General features: G+C 40.5%; 2 protein-coding genes and 1 long non-coding RNA gene across 3 annotated transcripts in view; 2 read left to right on the top strand and 1 right to left on the bottom strand.

Moving 5' to 3' along the window:
• The window catches only part of SNX7 (sorting nexin 7), a 29,064-nt gene extending 25,748 nt beyond the window's left edge, over positions 1 to 3,316 (top strand). The window contains exon 9 of the mRNA XM_086841842.1: positions 2,916 to 3,316. Coding sequence (XP_086697968.1) covers positions 2,916 to 2,996 — 81 coding nt within the window. The 3' untranslated portion in view covers positions 2,997 to 3,316. The remainder of the gene's footprint in view (positions 1 to 2,915) is intronic.
• Positions 1 to 21,347, bottom strand: part of PLPPR5 (phospholipid phosphatase related 5) — a 141,362-nt gene that overhangs the window by 5,358 nt on the left and 114,657 nt on the right. The window contains exon 6 of the transcript XR_015273738.1: positions 7,026 to 7,081. The gene's annotated coding sequence lies outside the window, so the exon portion shown is untranslated. The remainder of the gene's footprint in view (positions 1 to 7,025; positions 7,082 to 21,347) is intronic.
• On the top strand, positions 7,023 to 11,511 carry LOC147651631 (uncharacterized). The gene is made up of 2 exons (XR_015273747.1): positions 7,023 to 7,110; positions 10,850 to 11,511. It is a non-coding gene; the product is annotated as an uncharacterized LOC147651631 (long non-coding RNA).

Below are 21,347 nucleotides of genomic sequence, written 5' to 3'. Positions count from 1 at the left end.
GGGTTTTTTTTCCTTTCTGTCTCCTTTGTGAAAACTGGCTGATCCTCTATTTAGATCTCCATTTTCAACCTCCCAGGAGACTGGAGTAAAATCATTCTGTAATAATGTTGAAGTATACATCACTAACAAAATGTCGTTTATGCAGTTCATGCTTCACAATATGAAAAGCTTGAGCCTAAGGCACAGAGACCTAGTTTAGTTTTGGTGTGGTTAATTATAAAATTTGTCAGCTGTAGCAACACTGTGATGTCTGACAGTGAAATGAGCCAACATTGCTCTTACATTTTGAAAAATGTGTTTTGGTTATATAAACAGGGATAAATGAAAAGCCAAATAATTTGTTTGAGAAAAAAATGCTTTGCATCTTTGTCTGGACAGACTTCAGTAGATCATATCTATCTGGTTAAGCAGTGTATTGTGATTGCATTTTACCATGTACAGCTTGCCTCTGTGTTGAAAAGATAACACAAAGCCATTTTTACATTGCAGTCTGTGCTGATACATGTATTTTAATTCACATTACTGAAATTACAGAATAACAAAGCATGGACTTATGTGGTAATTAAATCAAACTGTGTCTCAGAAAAAAATCTGTCATTGCCAATGAAAGACCCTTCAAGAAAAAATGATGTTTTCTTGTACCACACCTAGAAAAAGCTTAGAACAACAGCTGCACCTTGCAGCTTTCTAGGGTGGTAATCCAGGCTGGGCTCTAACAGAAATTGATGAGTTTGAGTGCCACAGTGAAGACACATTGCTAGCAGCTGCCTCACTGACATTTCAAAACCAAGAGGCCATGTTCCAGCTCAAGCCTCTCAGACAGACTCAGCTGCCACAGTGTCACATGAAGTAGGGGAGAATCTAATGATCAAACTTAAAGCCTTTATACAAAAGATCAAAAAGACCTTTTAAATCAGAAACCAGTTTTCAACAATTCAGTTCACTCTTCAGGCTGGCAGTATCTTCAGTTTCTCCCTGGTGTACCATTTCAAAATAAGATTTCTCCAAAAAGTCAATGAAGAAAGCAAATTTCCACTTGAATCTCACCCTGTTAGTTCTCTCTTTTTACAGTAATTCAAATCTTAGATATACTCTGAACAGCAGCATAATGTTGTTGTGTGCAATAGCAGCAGAATTTACTTGGGTCTTTTGTCAGCAAGATCAGAAGAGATCATGGCATCCATAGTCTATGGGGCAAAATGTGGATAACAGGAGTGATCTCTACCATGCCTGATAATAGCCAAAAACCTGTGCAAAAATAAGCTCATACTTTTTCTTGGTGATCTTTTAGTTCAGTTGGCTGTTGTAACTGCTTTCATTGTCTTGCAGACCCACATGTTCTATTTTCTCATGTCTTCAGAGACAAAGCTACTGCTGACTTTTTTTTTTCTTTTTCTTGTTATTTTGTCACCCTTAATTTTATGGGTATCCCTGTTTCTGTATCCTTGTGTTATCATGGATTCCCCCAGTCTCCAGTCATTCTGTGTGTATTCTTTGTTTTTCTCTTTGAGCTTATATTTAACACTATCAGATCCTCCCACTCATCTGCTTACACACAGACATGCACCAGGACCTAGCTCTTCAGTGTAGTATGATTAAATCTCCATATTTAATGGCAGAGTTTGGAAGTCATTCACAAGAAATGTCTAATGGAGTTAGGTGGCTGCAAGTTCAAGCAGGGTCATTTCCACATCTCCTAAGCAATGACAGATGGAGACGAGGTGTTTCAATGAGCCGGGCTTAGCAAGTTGCTGTGGCTTAAATAGTCCATGGCAAAAGATTTCAGTTAGGAAATAATGCTGTTTTCAGGGCACTTATTTAATTCAAAGTTTAGGTAAATAGAGTGTGCTGTCCAGGTTTTAATATATATTTCCTGGGAAATTTCAGAAGACTGATTTATGGTGCATAATAAGGTTTCTTCATGAAAAAAAGCTGTGTAGAGTAAGTACTAAATTGGATGCATTGTCAAGAACAATAGGTATGAATTTATAAGTCAAAATTTTGTAAGAACATTTCCATTCCAAGGGCTTTTTTTCAATAGCATCAGAACAAGAAAATTATTTCAGCAATTTGTCTGTCCTGTTCAACTGGCAGACTTGAAATAGTAGAAACCTGGTGCTTTTGGTAACAAGGATCAACACACTACAGGATACCTTGTGATAGCCTTGCCATGGCTCTCAACACTTAATTTATGATTTAAAATGGCTTGCCAAGCTGCCAATACTCATTTAAACCAAATTGAGCCAAAGTCATTTAGGGGTTTTATTTGTTTTGTTTCTGGGGTTTTTTTGGTTTTTTTCATTTTACTGCCTGCAGAATTGATGCTTCAAATAAAAAAAAATAGTTTTTATAATCGTAAATGCATTTTTCCATAAGCTGAGAAATACCACTTGTAAGGATAACAATTTCCCTACTACCAGCCCCTCCCTTTCTGGTTCCATTTCTTTCCCACTACTCTGGGGAAAAATGAATCCTCTCCTTATTTAGGAAAAAGAAAAGGTTTAATTTAACTTGGAAGGAAAATTTGGTATACATTAGGAATCCACAGGGATTACAAGGAAACAGTGCCCGACAATGTGCTTTCTATTTGGAAGAGATCTTTGCCTGTAACTAAAGGAAGAGATTAAAGAAGAGCATAATTAATGTTAGCATCTTCCATGCTACAACATACAATTACAGTGCTCACAGTGTGTGCTTGTCATTATGTAAAATTGACCTTTACAGCTCACTCAGCATGTTAGCTAACATTTTGCATATCACTGAGCTGCCTAGGAAACCTTATTTTGATCTCACGTACAAAAGCAGCTTGTGACAATGTGTATGTATTCTGCTGGTTTTTTTACTCATTTTCTCCTTGGCTAACAGTTTACAGAAATCTCTGCTGTGCTCATATGTATGTCTTTGGATTTTTTAAGTGCCTTGCTACATGGGAGTCCTTCCTGACATCTCAAACAGTGGATCTTCATGTGGATGAGGATTCTGAAGACAGGCCTTGAGTAATATCTCTGCTTGATCACTGCCTTTTCCATGCAGTTTCTCCCAACCAAAGTGCTTTATATGAGATCGGATACATTATTAAACTTAATTGTCAAAATTAGTGAAATGCAAGAAACCAGCTTATTGAACACTCAGGTATTCTAGCCCTGAAATACATTTTGAAACGTGCTATATATTGCTTTATATTGCTTAGCTCTGATTTTACATATTTTTATGCATTTGCATACAATTGTTTTCATAAATATTGTGTAATTTTGATATGAAGTATTTTAAATATGTAAAAATAGCTCCATTTTAATAAAAAGTTGAATAAGGAAAATTTGTCATCAGTCTGTATCCTAGTCTTTTTTAGAAGTATTTTGGTATTTTAGCATGCTTTTTAGATTCATTTTCTTGAGTAATTTCTTGTAGAATTACATCACATAGTCCTCAAGGACTAGGACTTTAGGAGTATTTTAATAGATCTTGCTAGTTGCCCAATGGCAACATAGGACATAAAGATGCCAAACATGTTCTGTGAGATTAATGCTGCTTTAAAGGGTTGCTATTTAGTTTTCAGTTTGCAGTATTTATATGTTTATTAGAAATCTTCGACATTTTTTAAAGGATAAAGAAAAAAGTGACAGTTCATGAAACACTGTTTGTACAGTGATACCATTAGTCACAGCACTGATCTGCCAACACAAGAACTTCCATGTGGAATTTGTAGGGTGAAACTCTGCTCCCATGGCTGACCCTCCTGTAATCCTTAACTTCTTTCCTCTCTAGACAGTCAATGTGGAAGAGAAGGGGTTAATAAAATAAGAGGTTTGCATTAAAATGATCAGCTGATTCACTCATGCAATATGCATTAAAGTCTTCCACTCACTGAATGATTCCACCCAAAAGGTCCTCCAGTCTGCAGCTGTAGTTTCTGCAGTTCTCCCTGGTGGTTAAGGTCTGAGAAAGCCACAGGCTTTACATGGAAAGAATGAGGTGCAGGAATCAGAGACAGCCTAACCAGGGCTCTGGCCTTGTAGAAGAGCAGGGCTTCAGCCATCACCTGCACCTTCTGTGGTTGCATTTTGTGGGCTTGCTCTGGTCAGTCACCTAACGGCTGCAGGGGACAATGCCAGAGCACATGGCTGCTGCTCCTGGGTGGCTGTGGACCTGTCTAAGGTGGGCAAGGATTTGGTGGCTTTGATCTTAAAAAATGCATATTGCAAGACCTGGAATATCAGCATGACCTTTTCAGCAATGGTAGGAAAAGTGCTCTCATGCTGCCCCCATGAAGTAGTAGTGAAAGCTCAGCTCTTTTTGTTTTGTTTTTTTTCATCTATGAAGTGTCAGTTAAGATGCTCCTGAAATCCTGCAGGGAGCATGCATCTCTCCCAGTCTGGACAACTCCCCATGCAAGGTGAGTCTGTGCTAGGAGGCCAGTGCAGTGCTGAAGAAGCCTCACAGGGTGTTCTCCAGTCATGGCAGTGGATCCTTGCCAGAGGCAGGGAAGAACTGTGGCTGAACTGTGCTCTTTTCCCCTGTGCCTTCCTGATGATGTTTTTTAACATGACAGCTTCTATCAATGTGCTTAATAGCCTTAATGGTTTTCCCTTTTTTTTTTTTTTTTTCCATCTAAACTCATAGGATTTTCCATGCTGAATATCAATGAATTCCACAATTTGTATGTAGGAAAAATCAATTAATTTTGTGATTTCCTAAACCAGCTGCCCAACAACTTCAGGTAATGCCTTCTGCCTGTTAAACTGTGAGAAGAGATGAACAACTGTTTCCTATTTGTCTTCCCTGTGCCACTCAAGAATTTACAGACTCCTAGTGTGTTTTCCAAGTACTGCCTGTTTTCCCAGAGGAAAAGCCAGAGCTTAATACCATATTGTACAAAAGGCACTTCATATCTGTGCTCATTCTTACTGCTTTTCTATGTATCTTCTAGTTCTGCTGCAACCAGTGTTCAAAATGCAGACACACCAGAAATGTACATGTTGTCATAATTATGCTTTGATTTTTGTCATCATATTCTTAATTTATTTTTTGAAGTACCACTGAATGCTGAGCTGCCATTCCACAGAACTGTCCACAGAGCTATTCTGAAGGTTACTGAATAATTTAATATCCATCAGTGTGTATATATAGGAGAATTGGCTTTTCCCCAGTGAGCATTTATTTGCATTTATTAATACTCAATTTAGCCTGCTGTTTTTAGCTCCTAATCTCTCTGTAGTGTACAGTTCTATAAACAGGATTGCAACAAGACAGACAGCAGTAACACTCTGAATACCAGACAAGTGGAGGTTCAAGGTTTTGAGTTTGAATAGGCTTACTGGAAGGATAGAAGTACTTGAGTGTAAGCAAAAATTACTACCATGCTGCTAATTCAGGCACCTCTAAGGACATATAATGTCTGGTTAGCTGAGATGGGGTGTGCCAATGTGTGTTGCATTGATTTTACCTGCATATTCTGCTGGACTAGAACATTGTTACCTGAGACAATTGGAAATCAGAAGCACCACTGAACAGTTTGCATTCTTGGTAGAAATGTTCATTATATTCATTATATTACATTTTATTCATTTATTATATTTATTTATTTATTATATTTATTTTTCATGTATTTTTCTCTTAGCCCATTGCTTATGGGGGAAAAACTTTAGCAGTCAGTTTTATAGAGGTCACTTCTTGTGACCATGTATTTATTTTCCTGATTTTTTTTAGTAGCTCTGTCATCATGTAAAATAAGGTCTATTGTTAAATACAATAAAACATTGTCCTTTTTTTTCATGCAAATATTTCTGAAACTTACAACTTTAGAAAGTCTATTGCATATTTAGACTTATTTCCAAAGATTTTTCTTTTATTGAGTCTTACCTTCCTTAGGCTTATGATTAGGAAGTGCTTAAACTATTTGATTACTGAAAATCAGTCTGCCTCTTACTGGAATTTTATGCTGCCTCTGTGTATGTCAGTGGTTCATATCTAGGGCCCATAAACAGTGCATCTCTCTCTCTCATTAAACTGAAAACATATGAAAAGGAAAGAATAAAAACCTTCTCTGGTACCTAACAGGGGAGATGTCACCAGAGCAAATTCCTGCCAGTAAAGGTGAAACAGGGATGTAGGTAAGAAATCAGTGGCCCTAAGCACTGAATCATTTTAAAGGGTTGCCTGATAACAGACTCTATCACTTTACAACTGATCTATGGCAACCTGCATGTCCAGAGAAAAAAGAAATAAATACAGGTTCTTCTGCCTCTGCTTCTGCCTATGCCTAAAATAGTGACCATTCAAAAAGATTTGTGTGCTATGTATTGAATTATTTTCATTTACCTGATGGCTACGGGCAGGATATCACTTCTAGTATCACTAAAATAGGGATAGTGCTGGCATAAATTAATCATGAAATCAACCTTCGATCAGGAGCTTTGCCAGGCCATGAGGAGTATCAAGTAGTTTTCTTTCATATGTCTAAATCATATTTTAATATCACTTATCAGCACTGCCCACTATTTTGGACAAATAGTCCCTTGCAACTTCATAAAGAATGGATGAGGACAGAGGTGTGTGTAATAGACTACTCTGGTTTAGATTTACTCAAGGGAAATGGCTAAATAACCCCTTTTCTAACAAATGGAGGAGCTCCTACCTGCCAGCTGTGTGACTGACTTGAGTGAGTAGAGGACGAGATTGTAAAACCTTTGCAGAAAGCACCTGGACAGCAAAACATTCATAAAGCACTTCATAGCTTTGCAGCTTTTACTTGTGTGGACCTGCTGTTAACTGGCTGTATGTCACATAGCCATCATCTTTACTCTAGTCCTGCCATCACTGTGGAGAGAGAGAAGCCTTATCTATGCAATCCCACAGAGGCTTCTTACTGATTACAGAGTGATTGAAAGAAGTCCTGGCCAACATGATGAACCATAAACTTCACAAAATCCACTGTGCTGCATTTTCAAGCTGCACCACTGTTTGGATGCAGCCCTCAGTATTGATGCCACTGCCTCACTGGGACGAACAGAGAGGCAGCAACTCACCTGAACCTGAAAGGGACAGACACAAACTTTCAGCAGATTTGGGAGGTTCTGGAGACCTGAAAAGTGAGGATACATCCTGGTTTAGGTAAGATACACAACTGAAGAAATTAAGAACAGTAAGAGAATGTCCTTATCTAAAATATAATTGGAAAAAAAATATCAAAACCCATTGTATTCATTTTCCTACAGGCAGAAATTCTTATTTGAGGTTAAAATTTTTGTACCTAGACTGTGACATGACTGATTTTTCAGCAGGAATAATTCATTTGATAGTTGTATTGCTTAGAAGTTTACTTAAGGAATAAGCATTATTATGTCTGCATTAATATTTAACCAAAAGTTACCAGAAAGTCATTAACTCTTAAAACTATACTAACAAACTTCCTTGGAATCAAAGCAATAGTGAATATGTGATGTGGGGAAGATTGACTGTTCTTTAAATAATTTTTATAACACCATGGCAGCACAAAGAGCAACTGAACTGCTTTTTTGAATTAACTTCTTTAATCAAAAAATAAGTAGCTGCAATGTTACAATATGATTTTCTCCCTTTTTTTTTTGCAAAAGTGAAGCATCTCACCAGGCTCCTTTTGCAAACAAAAGCAAATATGTTTTTTTTTATTTGTACCCTGGAGTGTGTTCATTTAAATAATAAACTAAGCCTTCACAAGGAGGTATAGAAATAGGATGTAAAATGAGAACTGAGCAAGGTGCTCTGTACATGTACAACTGTCACAAAGCTCCTCACTTCTGTTTTTCTCCACTCTCAGACTCTCACACTCAGACTCTGACACTGCATTATTTGTCAGGTTAGAAGACAAAGCCAGAGCTGCTCTGAACATCAGGACCTCCTGCCCACGAGCCTGTAAGAATTGCTGGGGCCTGACAAAGCTGGTACTGAGCCCTTAAGGCTGGCAGGGTCTGTAAAGGAGCAGCAGCTCACTGGAGTTTCAGAATCACTACTGCTTTTCCATCTCTTTTCACTGCTTGATTCTTCAATAACACAGCACAAGAGTCCAAATTTTCTATCTAATAAAAGGTTAAAGAGGGAAGTTTCTGAGGGTCCTTTTAAACCTAGAAAATATTTTAGGAGTCTATGAAATAGAGTGGAAATTGACAGTAATTATATTATTAAGAGAAACATTATTAAAATTCAGTACATCCTCTCCTGCTTTTGTCCATCAGCAATACCTTTTGCAATAAACAAAATAACCTGGCAGGTACTCAGCTGATACAAAAGTAAATCTAATGCAAGGTTACAAAAAGATTTGTAATTTGGTTTGAGAGAAGATACCTAAATAAGAATAGCTCTTCAGAGACTGTGTTCATTCACTGACAGGACAGGACAAATTTTATAAGTGAATTAATTATGACAGCTTAACATTGTAAAATAAGTTATTCAGTATTTATTGGTGCATTCCAGATGTTCCTTTGTTCCTATGATTGCACCTGTTTTGTTACTATCTTGTTGTAGGAAAGAAAATTAATAGAGAAGTATAAAAGAGGAGGCGCTAAAGCAGAAAATTCTACTCATTTCTAATCTGATGATGATTGTGCACTGTGACATGCCATTGTTAAAAATAATTTTAATTCTACAAATACAGTTGTGCCTCATTTTCTCACATATGGGTACATCAAATGAAAAAATATACTTCTGCAAAAGCTGAACCTAGAACATTTTATTTCTATTAGCCTTTGCTTCATGTGTGAGTTTTTGCAGAAGCAGAGACCCTCTCAGTACAAATGATCACCAACCCTATCCAGAGTATCTAATACAGAATGGCAGTACTGGGTCAACCTGGCAAGTCTCAGCCAGGTTCTTGCAACCAAACAAAAAACCTATCTGGTTACAACACAGAGACACCACCCCTGGCATTTTTTACCCATTTTTCCCCCTTCCCATAAGGGCTGTAAAGCCATTTCTGCCCCTGGTTCCTGCTCAAGCGCTGAGCACCTGGCCCAGGTTTAGTAAGGACTTCCAGAGCCATGCTGGGACAGTGCACAATGCCCGGACTGAGGAGGTGGCACGAGTAGGCATGCAGGGCTGGGAGCCAGGCACACGCTGGGCAAGGGTAACTGCTTTTCTCCTGGCCACCCCACTGCTGAGAGATGCTGAGCAGCAACAGGAGGAACTGCACTTTGTCTCTTACTCAGGTTCTGGGAGTGGCACAAAGATAACTGGCATCTGTCACTTGGATTGCAATCTAGACATAGATTTCAGAATATAGAAGATCAGAAAATAGGATGAAAAGAAAGAAATACCTTGGATACAATTAGAAGGATATTTGCTTTCATGGTTTAAATTATATTTAGCTTAGTTTTTAACCCTTAACTTGAAACGTTCCTACATTATATGGCTTGCTACCTACACTGAATGTGTATGTGAAGTTTGTGAGGGTTGCCATGGGAATTCTGGCTTCCATGCCTAGAAAATCATCTGCAATTTGACAAAGCTCATCAATGCTATTGCTATATATGTTCACTTTCCCTTAGAAGCATTTGTCTTGTGGAAGACCTTTATGGAAAATCTTAATATTTCATCTCTGCTTTGTAATATGTAGTCTCATTTATCAAAAGTATTTCTTCAGGGTTTTGAAGATTTTTCCTTTGGAGTTCCTCTCCAGTAACATGGCTCCAGATGTTAGACTGTTCTAATTCATTATTTGTGGTACAGCTATTTTATTAAGTTATTAGTATTCGTTTTAGTTTTAAAAAAAAGTAAGATCAGAGCAGAAATTAGTCTCTGAGTAATTCTAAGCATTCAAATGTATTTATATGGTGCCTCTTGGGTTTTGTGGTTTGTTCATTCATTCTGAGATACATGAACATTCTCAATATGATTGCTGACCACACCATCACCATGCTCTGATCCAGGATCCATGGAAATGAATGAAGAGTCAAAGACTGTCTCCCAACTGATCAACATTCAAATTATTTGTATTTGGGGAGAATTTGCTCATTGAAAAGAAATAGGAGCAGAAAACTATAATTAGTATCTTGACTTACTCCTGTATTTGGCAGTGACCACAGTCTTTCTGCCACCTTTTTCTAAAAGGTTGGAAAGTGATTTTCTGGGGGAGGGAGTAGCATTTTCCATTGTTTCATATAAATTATCTCAGCTGTTCTTCAACAGCAGCAAAGTGTTTAGAAGGGAAGCAATAAAGTCTTAATTATAGGGCAGTGTAACAGCTACAAATGCATATTCTACTGCTACATGTTCTTCAGAAGAATGTAATCAATTCACACTGTTTTTGAATGATGTTTCATATTGTCATCTTGTAAACAGATCTTAAAATAGCCAGTTTATAAAGAAAGCCAAGTCTCTATGAGAGCTTTTCTTTTTTCCCAGTTAATCATAAAAGAATAGGGGGAGCCTGGAGGTGCAGCAGCTTTGATTTTGAACCCCCTACTGAAGTAAAAGAATGCTAATAATTTGAAAGTGGGTTTATTTTTTTTTTAAGAAAAATGTATAGACATTAAACAACATACACAACTAAATGTAGTATGTCAGAGATGAACTTAAAATGGAGTTTCTGTAAAGCTACATCACCATGACTTTGTTCATGTAGTGAACAGTGACACATTGTTTTGGATTTCAGTAAGAAACATGAAAACAGAGTTGACAGAATTCAGTCTTTTCAGAATTCGTTGTGTTCTGTATTATTTAACTAGTGACCAGTGGCTTCTGACCCACACTGTGAGGTCCTGTTGAAAGCTCAGATCTCTTGAGAATTAAAATATAATCTTGGGTTTTAAACATGCCAGCAAGTGAGGTTGATAATGTACTATCAGTGCAAAACCTAATTAATGTTTCATTACAACAGATTTTGAGAAAAGCTGCAAATCCCTTGCCATGGAGATGGAACTGTCCAGAATATATGTCAGTCTTTGGGGTGAACTTTGAACAAGCTGGATCAATGGATAAATCACAGTTGTAACAGCTCTGTTTCAGTATCTGCAGCAAGATAATTACTACTGTCTAGTGAAAAAAAGGATCCTGAATGAAGTCCAAGGGAGTTACATCATCCCTCTGCTCATCCCTTTTGCAGAGACATGTCCACTTGATGTAGGGGCTAAACACTGGTGCACATGGAATAGTTCTACCCACAAGCCAGTGGCACAAAGATGCCATTGAGCCAACTTTCAGTTGCTGAGGCAGAGCTCCATTTTGGATTGTAAGTCCTCTCTCCTTTGCCACTTGCCAGCAAACTTGAGCAGAGCTGACAAAAAGCTGATCAACAAACAGAGAGTTTCCATATCTGCTATGAGTGCCATTTGGTATAGTGAGAGCTTCTCATCTTGGACTCCCACGTCAAAACTTCTGATGAGACTCCCTGTCCATCTTATCTAATACTTCCTTGCAAGGATATGTTCATAGTATCAGGGGAAGAAGGTGTCCCTGTTTGGGGAATACTGTGTATTTTTAAACTGTAAATTATTGTTTCAAAGTGATCACTATTAGAATAAACTATACATTGCTTTGCCTTATCTCTGGAAGCTGCTTAGGACACGGTGATACCCCCACCCTGTGGCAGAGGGCAAGAAAAGCTTCTCAGTTTCCTAAGTCTTCAATGAAATATGCATAGTAGGAAGGAGAAAGGCTGTCAAGTCTCTCGGCCTTTTCTGTTTCTTAAGTTTTATCATGTACTTCTGCAGCATATGGGTATAACTAATTACATTTTCTGAGCAGATGTGCAAGAGATGGATTGATATGCCAAGGTTGGTAAATGTCCAATGAGGAGGCAACTGGTCTGCCCATGACAGATTTTGTAAATGAGACATTTACGGAAATGACGAATGTAAAACATTTCATTTTAATATGTTACTCCTGAGGTTAAAAGAAGCCCAAGTCCATTGTCAACAGGACAATGTGTAATATGTCCCCATTTCTATTTTAAAAAAAAATTTGTTTCAGAATCTGTTTTGAATACAACAGGGTTTTTCAGCTTCTTTCTTCTCTCCTGTTTTCTACTTACTGTTGTAAAAGAGAGGTCAATAGGAACGCATTTGGAAGAAAAAGAAAGTTAAATTCCTCTCTCACACAAAAATAGAATCTAAAAAAATGGGGTTTTTTGAATATTAAAATGAAGAGGCAACTGATGAGACTAATGAGAATCTGTACACACTACATCTGAGCAGAAGAGCAAACCTGGAATTAACATTGTTGCTCCTTGATGCAGTATGTCAAAGCAGGTCTGACTGACCATTCAGATGTCATCAGTGGCATAGCAGCTAAAGCTGCTGAATGTGTACCCAAAGCACAAAAAAAAGCCTTATGGATTCTTTCCTTAATACACAATCCTGTTGTCCTTCTTCAGTATTAAGCTGTTGATAAAAGTCACTTTGCAAAATAAATAAGACATTATTCGATATTAAAAATGGCATTTTTCTCCAAATATTACAGCCCTTTTGTAAATCAGCACCTCTGATCATGTAACTCCCTTAGCCAGATCTAGATATGTTCCCACCTGGCTGACTCTAGGGGGTCTTCTTTTGTTTCCCTCATTTTGTTTTTAGACAGAGCTGAAGGAGGTTTGGGAAGTTTGTGTATTCTCTGTAGAGAAAGAATTAAAGATGAAGAGTATTTTGCCTCTTGATGTGACTCAGAGTTGTCACCCTTTTTATTTCCCCCGTTAAGTCTCTTCATTATTATTCACATAATTCAAATCTTTGTATTCACCTTCTCCAGTTTTCAGGTGCTTTTCCTTCATAGTTAATTTCTTTCTTCATTTCAAAATTCTTCATTTCCCTCTGACACCATGTAATATTTATTACATCAGTGCTAAAGCTGCATGAATAATTCATCAACTATTTTTCTTTCCCTATTCAAGTATAGTCCGTAATAATTCACTTGAAATATTCATTATTTGAAATGTATTGCTGAATAATTTTTGCAAATAATTCTTAGTCTGTGTATTGTCCAGAGGTGCAACCAAAAACCCAAGTGACAAAACCAACTTTCATCCAACCATCCCCTGATGGAAGCTCTTCTTCCTATGCAATGTTTAGTGCACTGGCTCAAGATGTCCCCACCTGCAACTGGCTTCTTGAAAATGCTCCTCAACGTTCACTTCACAAGTTCTGATGTAGAAGAAAATACCCACCAAATAAGTGAATATTTTTTAGGCTGCTTGGAAATGAAGGACTTGAGAGTCAATGGGCTGTCATGCTCTCTTCATTCACTTACTGCCTTTGCTCCTCAGCACCATCAAACAGCATAGGTTACACCAAGTGACAAGTTTCTTAAAAGTTCACAATTTACATTCTTCTCTGTGAGGGCAGTGAGGCCCTGGAATAGGTTGCCCAAAGAAGTTGTGGATGCCCCATTCCTGGAAGTGTTCCAGGCGAGGTTGGTTAGGAACCATGGTCTAGTGGAAGGTGTCCCTGCTATTGCAGAGGAGCTGGAACTTGATGATCTTTAAGATTTCTTCCAACCCAAATCATTCTAGGGTTCTATGATTCTACATAGCCAGAGATAGCGCTGATATAAAGTGCAACAACAGTGCTGGGGTTTCCCTTGCAGCACTGATCCTGGACTGAAGACATATAAACCAGAGATTTCACTTATATTCAGCCATGTATTTTTCAGCCACCTGTAGCAGCCAGGGTGTTGTGACCTCTCTCTGTTTACACAGATAAGGGATACCACACTCTGGAGAGTGAGAGGCTGAGCTTTCAGGAGTTTGAAACCTGGTGAGATCAGGAGGTCACATTTCTACAACTCATAAGCAGGTGGCAGTGCTTTCTTGGCTGCTTTGGCTTCCTGATTGAAAAACTGGTGCCAGAAATAAAAACGTGACAAGTTTTAGTAGTTTATAGTTGTTTCCAGTCATTTGTGTAAGCACCTGTGTAAACACTGCAATCCTTAGATTGTCAGCTTTCAAGGCTCAGGTATGTTTCGGTTTTGTTGAGAAAGCATGAACACAGCAGCTTCTGCCCTGAAGCTGGAACTCCTACTTGCTACCACAGTGGAATTAATATTTACCTCTGCACAGATATTTTTGCTATGTCTTAATGTGCAGGCTATTTGCATTTGTAGCAGAAGCAAATACTCACTGCAAACTCAGGGCTACGCCCTATAAAAGTGTTACCTATAAACTGCAGTAAAGCTGTTTGCAAAATACTGTCAGAAGTTAGTTCTCAATGACATTTCTCTTGCAGTGAGAAGGTTGCTTTTAATTTAATTTCAAATTAAAAGTTCAATCATTTACTGCTTAATATTCCCAAGGTAGCACTAAATGAACATTAAGCGATATAATGGCTGCTGAGGTCCCTGACCGAATCGTAAAAGGAGGGATGGGGGCAATCTTTCAAAGCATCAGGGCTTGGTCTGTGCTTATGTCAGTTTTCCATCTCCTCCTTTGATTAGTAATGCTAAGCTGAGAGTGCTGACCCTCAGGGTTTGCTCCTCTTGAGCAACAAAATTGGAAGTGAAATGCGTGTGGCAATCTGCTGCAGTCTGAGAGCAGCCAGCCATTCCTGTGCTCTGCAGAGGCTCCAGGACTGTGTCCAGGGCAGCAGGGAGAGAAGCACTGAGAGGGTGAGACAACATGTGTCTAAGGGAGCTGTGCTTTGAAGAGGACCAAGGGGAGGTACTGTGTTACACACCAAAGCAGACAAAGCAACTACGTTAGAAGACAGAGGAAAACAAATAATTTTTTTTTCTTCTGAATTCCTAGTAAAACCTTGATACTTAGAAATATATACAAGGAAGACCAAAAAGTAGACAAATGGCACTGAGAAGTAGTCTGCAAATTACTGCCTATAAAGCTGTGACTTTTTGGAATCATGTCCTTTTTTCTGTTAGGAGGAGCTGTCACACACCACTGCCAGATTCTGTGGATGAATGTCTATCCTGTAATTAATTATTACTTATTGTTTTTCTGACTGACCCCTGGAGTTGGTTTTTGCAAACTGCAAATTGTCAGAATCTGACTCACACTCTGTGCTACTGGAAGTGGGAAAGATCAGAAGAATTCACTTAACGAATATAGATGGTAAAATAAAATGTCACATTTTATTACATACTTTCATTCCATCTGTCTGAGCAATTTTAAATGCCAGATTTAAAGAAGTGCCAGCAGGCCATGTCTTTCAGGGATGCTTGCACATGGCTGCACTCACTTTTAGCATTTCCTTTCTATTAAGAGGATAATTTGGTGGCATGGTAAACTCCTAGAAGGGTGCAAGAGCACGTGTGTTTGCAGTGGGATGCTCGCTCACACTCCTGCCTCTGTGCTAGCTCCTGGGGAGTGCACTGGGAATCACCACCTCCTGATTTCCCTCTCCCTAGCTCACAAGATTGGTTTTCATGGTACTGCCCTACCAGGGAAACTGCATCATGGTTTCCATACAGCTTTTGAAAGTCACCATCACTCACCTCCATGCTGCTTGCTAGTAAGACACTACTAAGAACATGCCTCTTACTGTGGGCCTTCTATCATTCACAGATTTCTCTTGTTCACCTACCAAATACCGAGGCTTGGGAAAATTTCAGATTATGTTTAAAGTATTTCTGTTTCCATCAGTGAGGCAGAGGAATAGTGGCAGTGGTTAGTTATGAGATTGGGGTGCCTTTTTTAGCTCCAGTGAGTAGCTCCCACCAGGCTCCTACTGGTTTTTGCTGAGGACAGCACCTGCCCTGCTTGCCAAGGCTGTCTGACCAGCCAGGTGCTCTGGGCCCACGCCATCCTCCTCATCAAAGAAATAAGTGAATCCACATCAGCCCAGAAGTCCCTTAAAGACTATGTGTTTTAAAGTTCCCTTCAAACTCAAAGCATCTTTGATGTATTTCTTGCTTCAAAAATGTGAAAAAAAATCCCAGAAAATAATAGGAAAAAATCCCAGAGGAAATAACAGTAGAGAAAAAAAGATTGGGAAATGGAGCACAAGGAGGTAAAATAAAAAATGTAGACTCACCAATTAAAGAGTAGAGAGAAGTGATAAAAAGATAAAATTAATAAATAAGTGGTACATACTACTTGTCCAAGTCCTGCTCTCTGTGCCTGCTCAGTGGCACTCCAGCTCTAATGCACAGAACTGGCACTGCACAGGGAGGAGAGGTTTTTTCTCCTTAGTAAAATCTGACTTCCAAGAGGGACAATGGTATTACACAGAACAGTATGCTACTGCCCCAGTATTAGTGCAAGTAATGTATGAACCAATGAGCTGACAGTAGTACCTCTTGCCACATCTTGCCCATGGATGTGGATGATGGATGTGGACAAAATTCTCATTCCATTCTTCACCCTTTGAGGTTGTCATGGTTTAACCCCAGTTGGCAACTAAGCAATTGGGCTGCTTCATGTAAGGCTTGTCCTCCTTTGGTTCAGGTGGTTTCTTCCACAGTAATAAATAAAATACAGTTCAACAACTTAAAGCTATTTCCATTACAATGTCCACTCCCCATTCCTTTGGACTAGACCCTCATTATTAATGTTGCAATGAACCTCCCCTTTCCCCTGCTCTGGCTCGGGTTTACCCAGGGACTGCAGTTCCTCAGGGCTGTACGTGCCCCAAGTGCAGGCATTTCTGTGAGCCACGGGCTCTTCAGGAACACACCTGCGGCTCCATGGATTTATCCACAGCCACAGGGGCTCTGAGGGGCGGCTGTTCCAGCACGGCCCTGTCCATGGGCCTCAGTGCCTCAGAGACAGATCTGCTGCAGCACGGCCCTGTCCATGGGCCTCAGTGCCTCTGAGACAGATCTGCTGCAGCACGGCCCTGTCCATGGGCCTCAGTGCCCTCGAGACAGATCTGCTGCAGCACGGCCCTGTCCATGGGCCTCAGTGCCTCAGAGACAGATCTGCTGCAGCACGGCCCTGTCCATGGGCCTCAGTGCCTCTGAGACAGATCTGCTGCAGCACGGCCCTGTCCATGGGCCTCAGTGCCTCTGAGACAGATCTGCTGCAGCACGGCCCTGTCCATGGGCCTCAGTGCCTCAGAGACAGATCTGCTGCAGCACGGCCTCACCCACAGCCGCCGTCCCCTCAGAAAGCAAACCCGCCCAACAGAGCCTCGGCCCGGCTGCAGGCCCTGCAGGGTGTTCCTGCTCCGCTGGGGGTTTATCCATGGCCACGCACTTCCAGGTGCTCCAGCACGGCCTCATGAGCGGCCCCCGGTGCTTCAAGCTGTACCTGCTGCAGCACGGGCCTGTCCTTGGGCCCCGAGCCTTCAGGGCTGCCCCTGCTGTGGCACGGACAGCCCCGGCCACGGGCACTTCCAGACGTGCCCGCTCCGCTGTGGACTTTTCCGTGGCCAGAAACTGTCCCAGACGTACCTGTGCCACCGTGGAGCCACCCCAGGGCACCGTCCCTGTGGCTCGAGCGCACACCGGAGCTGCAGCGTGTCCGGGACAGCGGCACAGGAGCAGCAGCGCCAGGTGCCAGCCCAGGCCATGGGCAGCGCCGGGATCAGACCGGCCCGGAGGGAGCGGATCAGCAGCACGGGCTGCAGCTGCAGCCGCAGCACAAAGAGCCACTCATCAGCCCTGGGCTCGAGTGCACAGTGAGCCCAGCGAGCCCCATGGCAAGCACAGGAGCCTGTCACCTGTTAGCCAAACAGCAATAACAGCTATAAATTCCATCGAGCACATTCCAATCATTATTTCAAACCCTTCGAGCCCCACAGTGAGCACTAAAAAAGGGCTGTTGAAGTTTTACCCTGGATGACAGCTAAGCACCCCACAGAGGCTCACTCACTAGTCCCTGGTGGATGGGGAAGAAAGTCAGATGAGTAAAAGTGAGAAAACTCATGAGCTGAGATAAAAACAGTTTTATAATAAAGCAAAAGCCACACATGCAGGCAAGCAAAGCAAAAGAAGGAATTCATCCATTACTTCCCATGGGCAGGCAGGTGTTCAGCCATCTCCAGGTAACCAGTGCTCCACCACACATAATGGTGACTTGGCAAGACAAAACATCATGACTGAATGTCCCCTCCTCCCTTCTCTTTCCCCAAGCCTCATGTGCTGAGCATGACTCCAAATGGTCTGGGATATCCCTTGGGTGAGTTGGGGTCACCCGTCCAGGCTGTGCCCCCTCCCAACTCCCTGTGTACCCCCAATCTCCTCACTGGTGGGGTAGGGTGAGGAACAGAAATGGCCTTGATGCTGTGTGAGTGTTGCCCAGCAATAGCTAAAACATCCCTGTGTTATCAACACTGCTTTCAGCACAAATCCAAAACACAACCCCAGAGCAGCTACTGTGAAGAAAACTAACTATACCCCACCCAAAACTAGCACTGTATGCTAGTTTTGGGTGGGGTATCATCCGGTATGTAATTCCCTTTGAGAAGTTCCCAACTTGTCAAAGCATGCAAAAAACCCAGCCATGTTTCAGACTGGAGAACAGACAGTTCCCTTTACTTAGACACACATGCATTTCAGATGGAAAGACCTTGAAAGGTGCAAAATTTCAGCCCACAGATCCTTACCACTGACTGAAAAAAAGATTCTCTTCTCATATCACAAATAAGCAGCTACTTGGAAATATAGGCAAGAAGTTTTTATGTAGTCTTCCAGGAAAATTTAAATTGCATTTTGAAGTTGAAATTGGCACTTATTTACACATGTTCACAATATCTTGCGTTAAAAAAAAAGTGGTACTCCAGTTCTTTATAGGTGCATGTGTGGAGATAGGCATAATTGTGAAGGCATAACCAAAGCTATTTATTCCTCTTGGGACTTAATTCTCTATATTGAATTAATTAGACTTGGACTTCCCAATAGCTAGAAGTTAAACTTTCATATTTGTGAACTGGAAAGCAAGATGGTAAATTGCCTTGGCTGCCTTTGAGGAATATAATGTATTTTTCAACCTTTCATTTAAAAGCTGGCAGTACAATGGTGATGGTCAGAGGAGAAGATGCCAAGCATTTATCAAGTTAAGGATCATTTTAAAAAAAACATAGCAGAAAATATGTATACTGGAGCCAAATATGTCACATATTTTAGCAATCACTAAGCACAGTTATGCTGAAAGAAAAACTGAATTTATTAAATATTCCATCTTTCCATACTAAACCTTTGTAAAGACCTTGGTTTCTTTTTCTTGTTTAAACTTTTATCTTGATGCCTGATCCCTGCACATAATACCAGAATAACATAGATTATTAGGGGAGGTAACTCAAGTATTGGGATTTGAACATGAAAACTTTGCTGACTCCAGGCTACTATTAGTTTTGCACCCTCCCTGTGAGCAAAATATGGATTAGACTTGCAGAAATACCCCCAACTATGCTCATGCCTTGAGGAGGATTTAGATCAGACTGATTGTTCCAATAAGCCCCCAGTCTGGTGAGAAGTCACACTAGTAATTTGCATCTTCATAAAAGAATCAGCAGAGCTGTTGCTTTGAAGTTCAATTATCCATGAGCATGTTTAAAGCAGAGTATTGGAAATGCATTGTGCTGTTTGCACAGCTGCAGAGAGCTGAATACACGGAATGTTTGCAGGTTTGCTACTGAACTTTGCACACACCCAGGGAAACAGGGCTACTGGGAAGTCTGCAAAAGGCCTAAACCCATGGGCAGGCACTGAAGAGAAATGAAGCTCTAAAGAAAGTTCACAACTGCATTTGTGGACATTGAGGATAAATTCAACTGCTTAAGTGTTATGAGGTGCCAGCTGCAGCTCTATAGTTAAGGCTGAATTGAGCTTTGCATTTAAATCAGGGGCTCATGTTCACTATTTCTCTGGATGATGTGGTTTCCTTTTTTACCCTGTCTCATAATTTACAGTACTTGCACTTTGAGAACATGATGGATTTCCTATTAAATAGAAAGTAAATCAAGCAGTTAAGGATTCAAATCAAACTGTAAAATAGGCCTCTTGTGAATTTAATTTTTGTTCAGAATACTACTGATTTTTTCACATTGTTATCACTGTTAAAATTCAGTTATAACACAAAAATAGCTGAAAAACACGATGAAAATAATTAAGTCAATGTTTATACAATTACTGTGATCAACACCTCATTTATACTTATAGGGGTTATTACAACATCAAAGCTTATGCACCCTATTATCCCTCCTTGGCAGCAGAGCCATTCATTGCCACTGTCCTCCAGGTTCCAGCTTTCCATGCCCCAGTACTTCCACCCAGAGGAGGGCAAGGGCCACCTTGGCCCAGCCATTCCACCCTGTGCCACCTGTGAGCTCCTGCCCCTGTGGCTGCTCAGCTGTGGCTGACCCTGCCCAGCTCTGTCACACGCCCTGCTCTGGCACAGCCCTGCACTTCCCTGAGGGCTGGTGGGAAGTTTGGCTTTTATAAAACTTTACAGCCTTGTCCTATGGACCTGCCTCAGCTCTCCATGTGGGGCCAAACAGTCCTAGGGGACGCCTGGCATCACATGTGGCTCTGGGAGCAAAGAGATCACTGGAAAATGCACGGACATTGGCCTGCTCACCTCAGTGAGAAAGATGCCACAGCTGAATGGGGCTTTAGAGAAACAACACAGCCTAGATTATCCACTAGGAAACAGGATGCACTGAGAGAAAAACTGGTAGTAAAAAGATTGACCTAGGTAAACTGCAGATATTGCTGTCCATGCAGGGCACTTGATAGACACATTATTTTATGTCCTTCATCCTTACATAATATTTCATGGGCCAGTCTACTGCTTGCTACCACTCTGCCACGTGTTGGCTGCTGGTCATTTTTGCAAAGAAAGGGAGGGATTGCTTCAAAAAAGACAGGCATGACACATAATATTTATCTATGAGAGAGAAAGATGTTTTGGAATGACTTCCATATTTCTTGCTAATGACTAATCAAAGTTCCAGCTTGGCATGAGAGGATCAGCATTTCTAATTCACTGGCTGCCCATCTCTTAAAGCACCATCTAACATTAAGGATTCTGCAGCCTGTGGCATTCATTATGGGAAAGTATTTCCTTGAAAACCTAAGAGAAACAGATAGATCAGCTCAGAAGAAATACTACAGTTGTCATGTTATCACAATTAAACGACTGCCTTTGAACACACTAATATTCCTATAGCAAAGACAATTATAAAGGGAAATACAAGTGAGGAAGGTTTTTTAAAATGCAGTAAGGAAGGAATTTCATGTATGAAAATCCAGGATGTTCTCTACAATTTCATGCACTGATGAATCTTTGCCAAAAGGAATGGAATACCTTAAGCTTACTACTGTACATGTAATTAAGCACATCAAAATGATAACCCATAGGAATTCAATAGTTTGCCCCAAAACATCATGTCCTTGCACATTGTGGCAAGCTATATGATATACAATAAGCTTAAAATATTACAGTCATATCTGCTCAGTTCACACAGTATGTTCAGATAGCTGTGTCTTCTCTA

The sequence above is a fragment of the Cyanistes caeruleus genome, chromosome 9, assembly GCF_971803275.1.
Source record: "Cyanistes caeruleus chromosome 9, bCyaCae1.hap1.1, whole genome shotgun sequence".
In the NCBI taxonomy this organism is placed as follows: domain Eukaryota; kingdom Metazoa; phylum Chordata; class Aves; order Passeriformes; family Paridae; genus Cyanistes; species Cyanistes caeruleus.
Note: the sequence above shows the minus strand (reverse complement) of the source record. Positions and strands in the feature narration are given on the sequence as shown.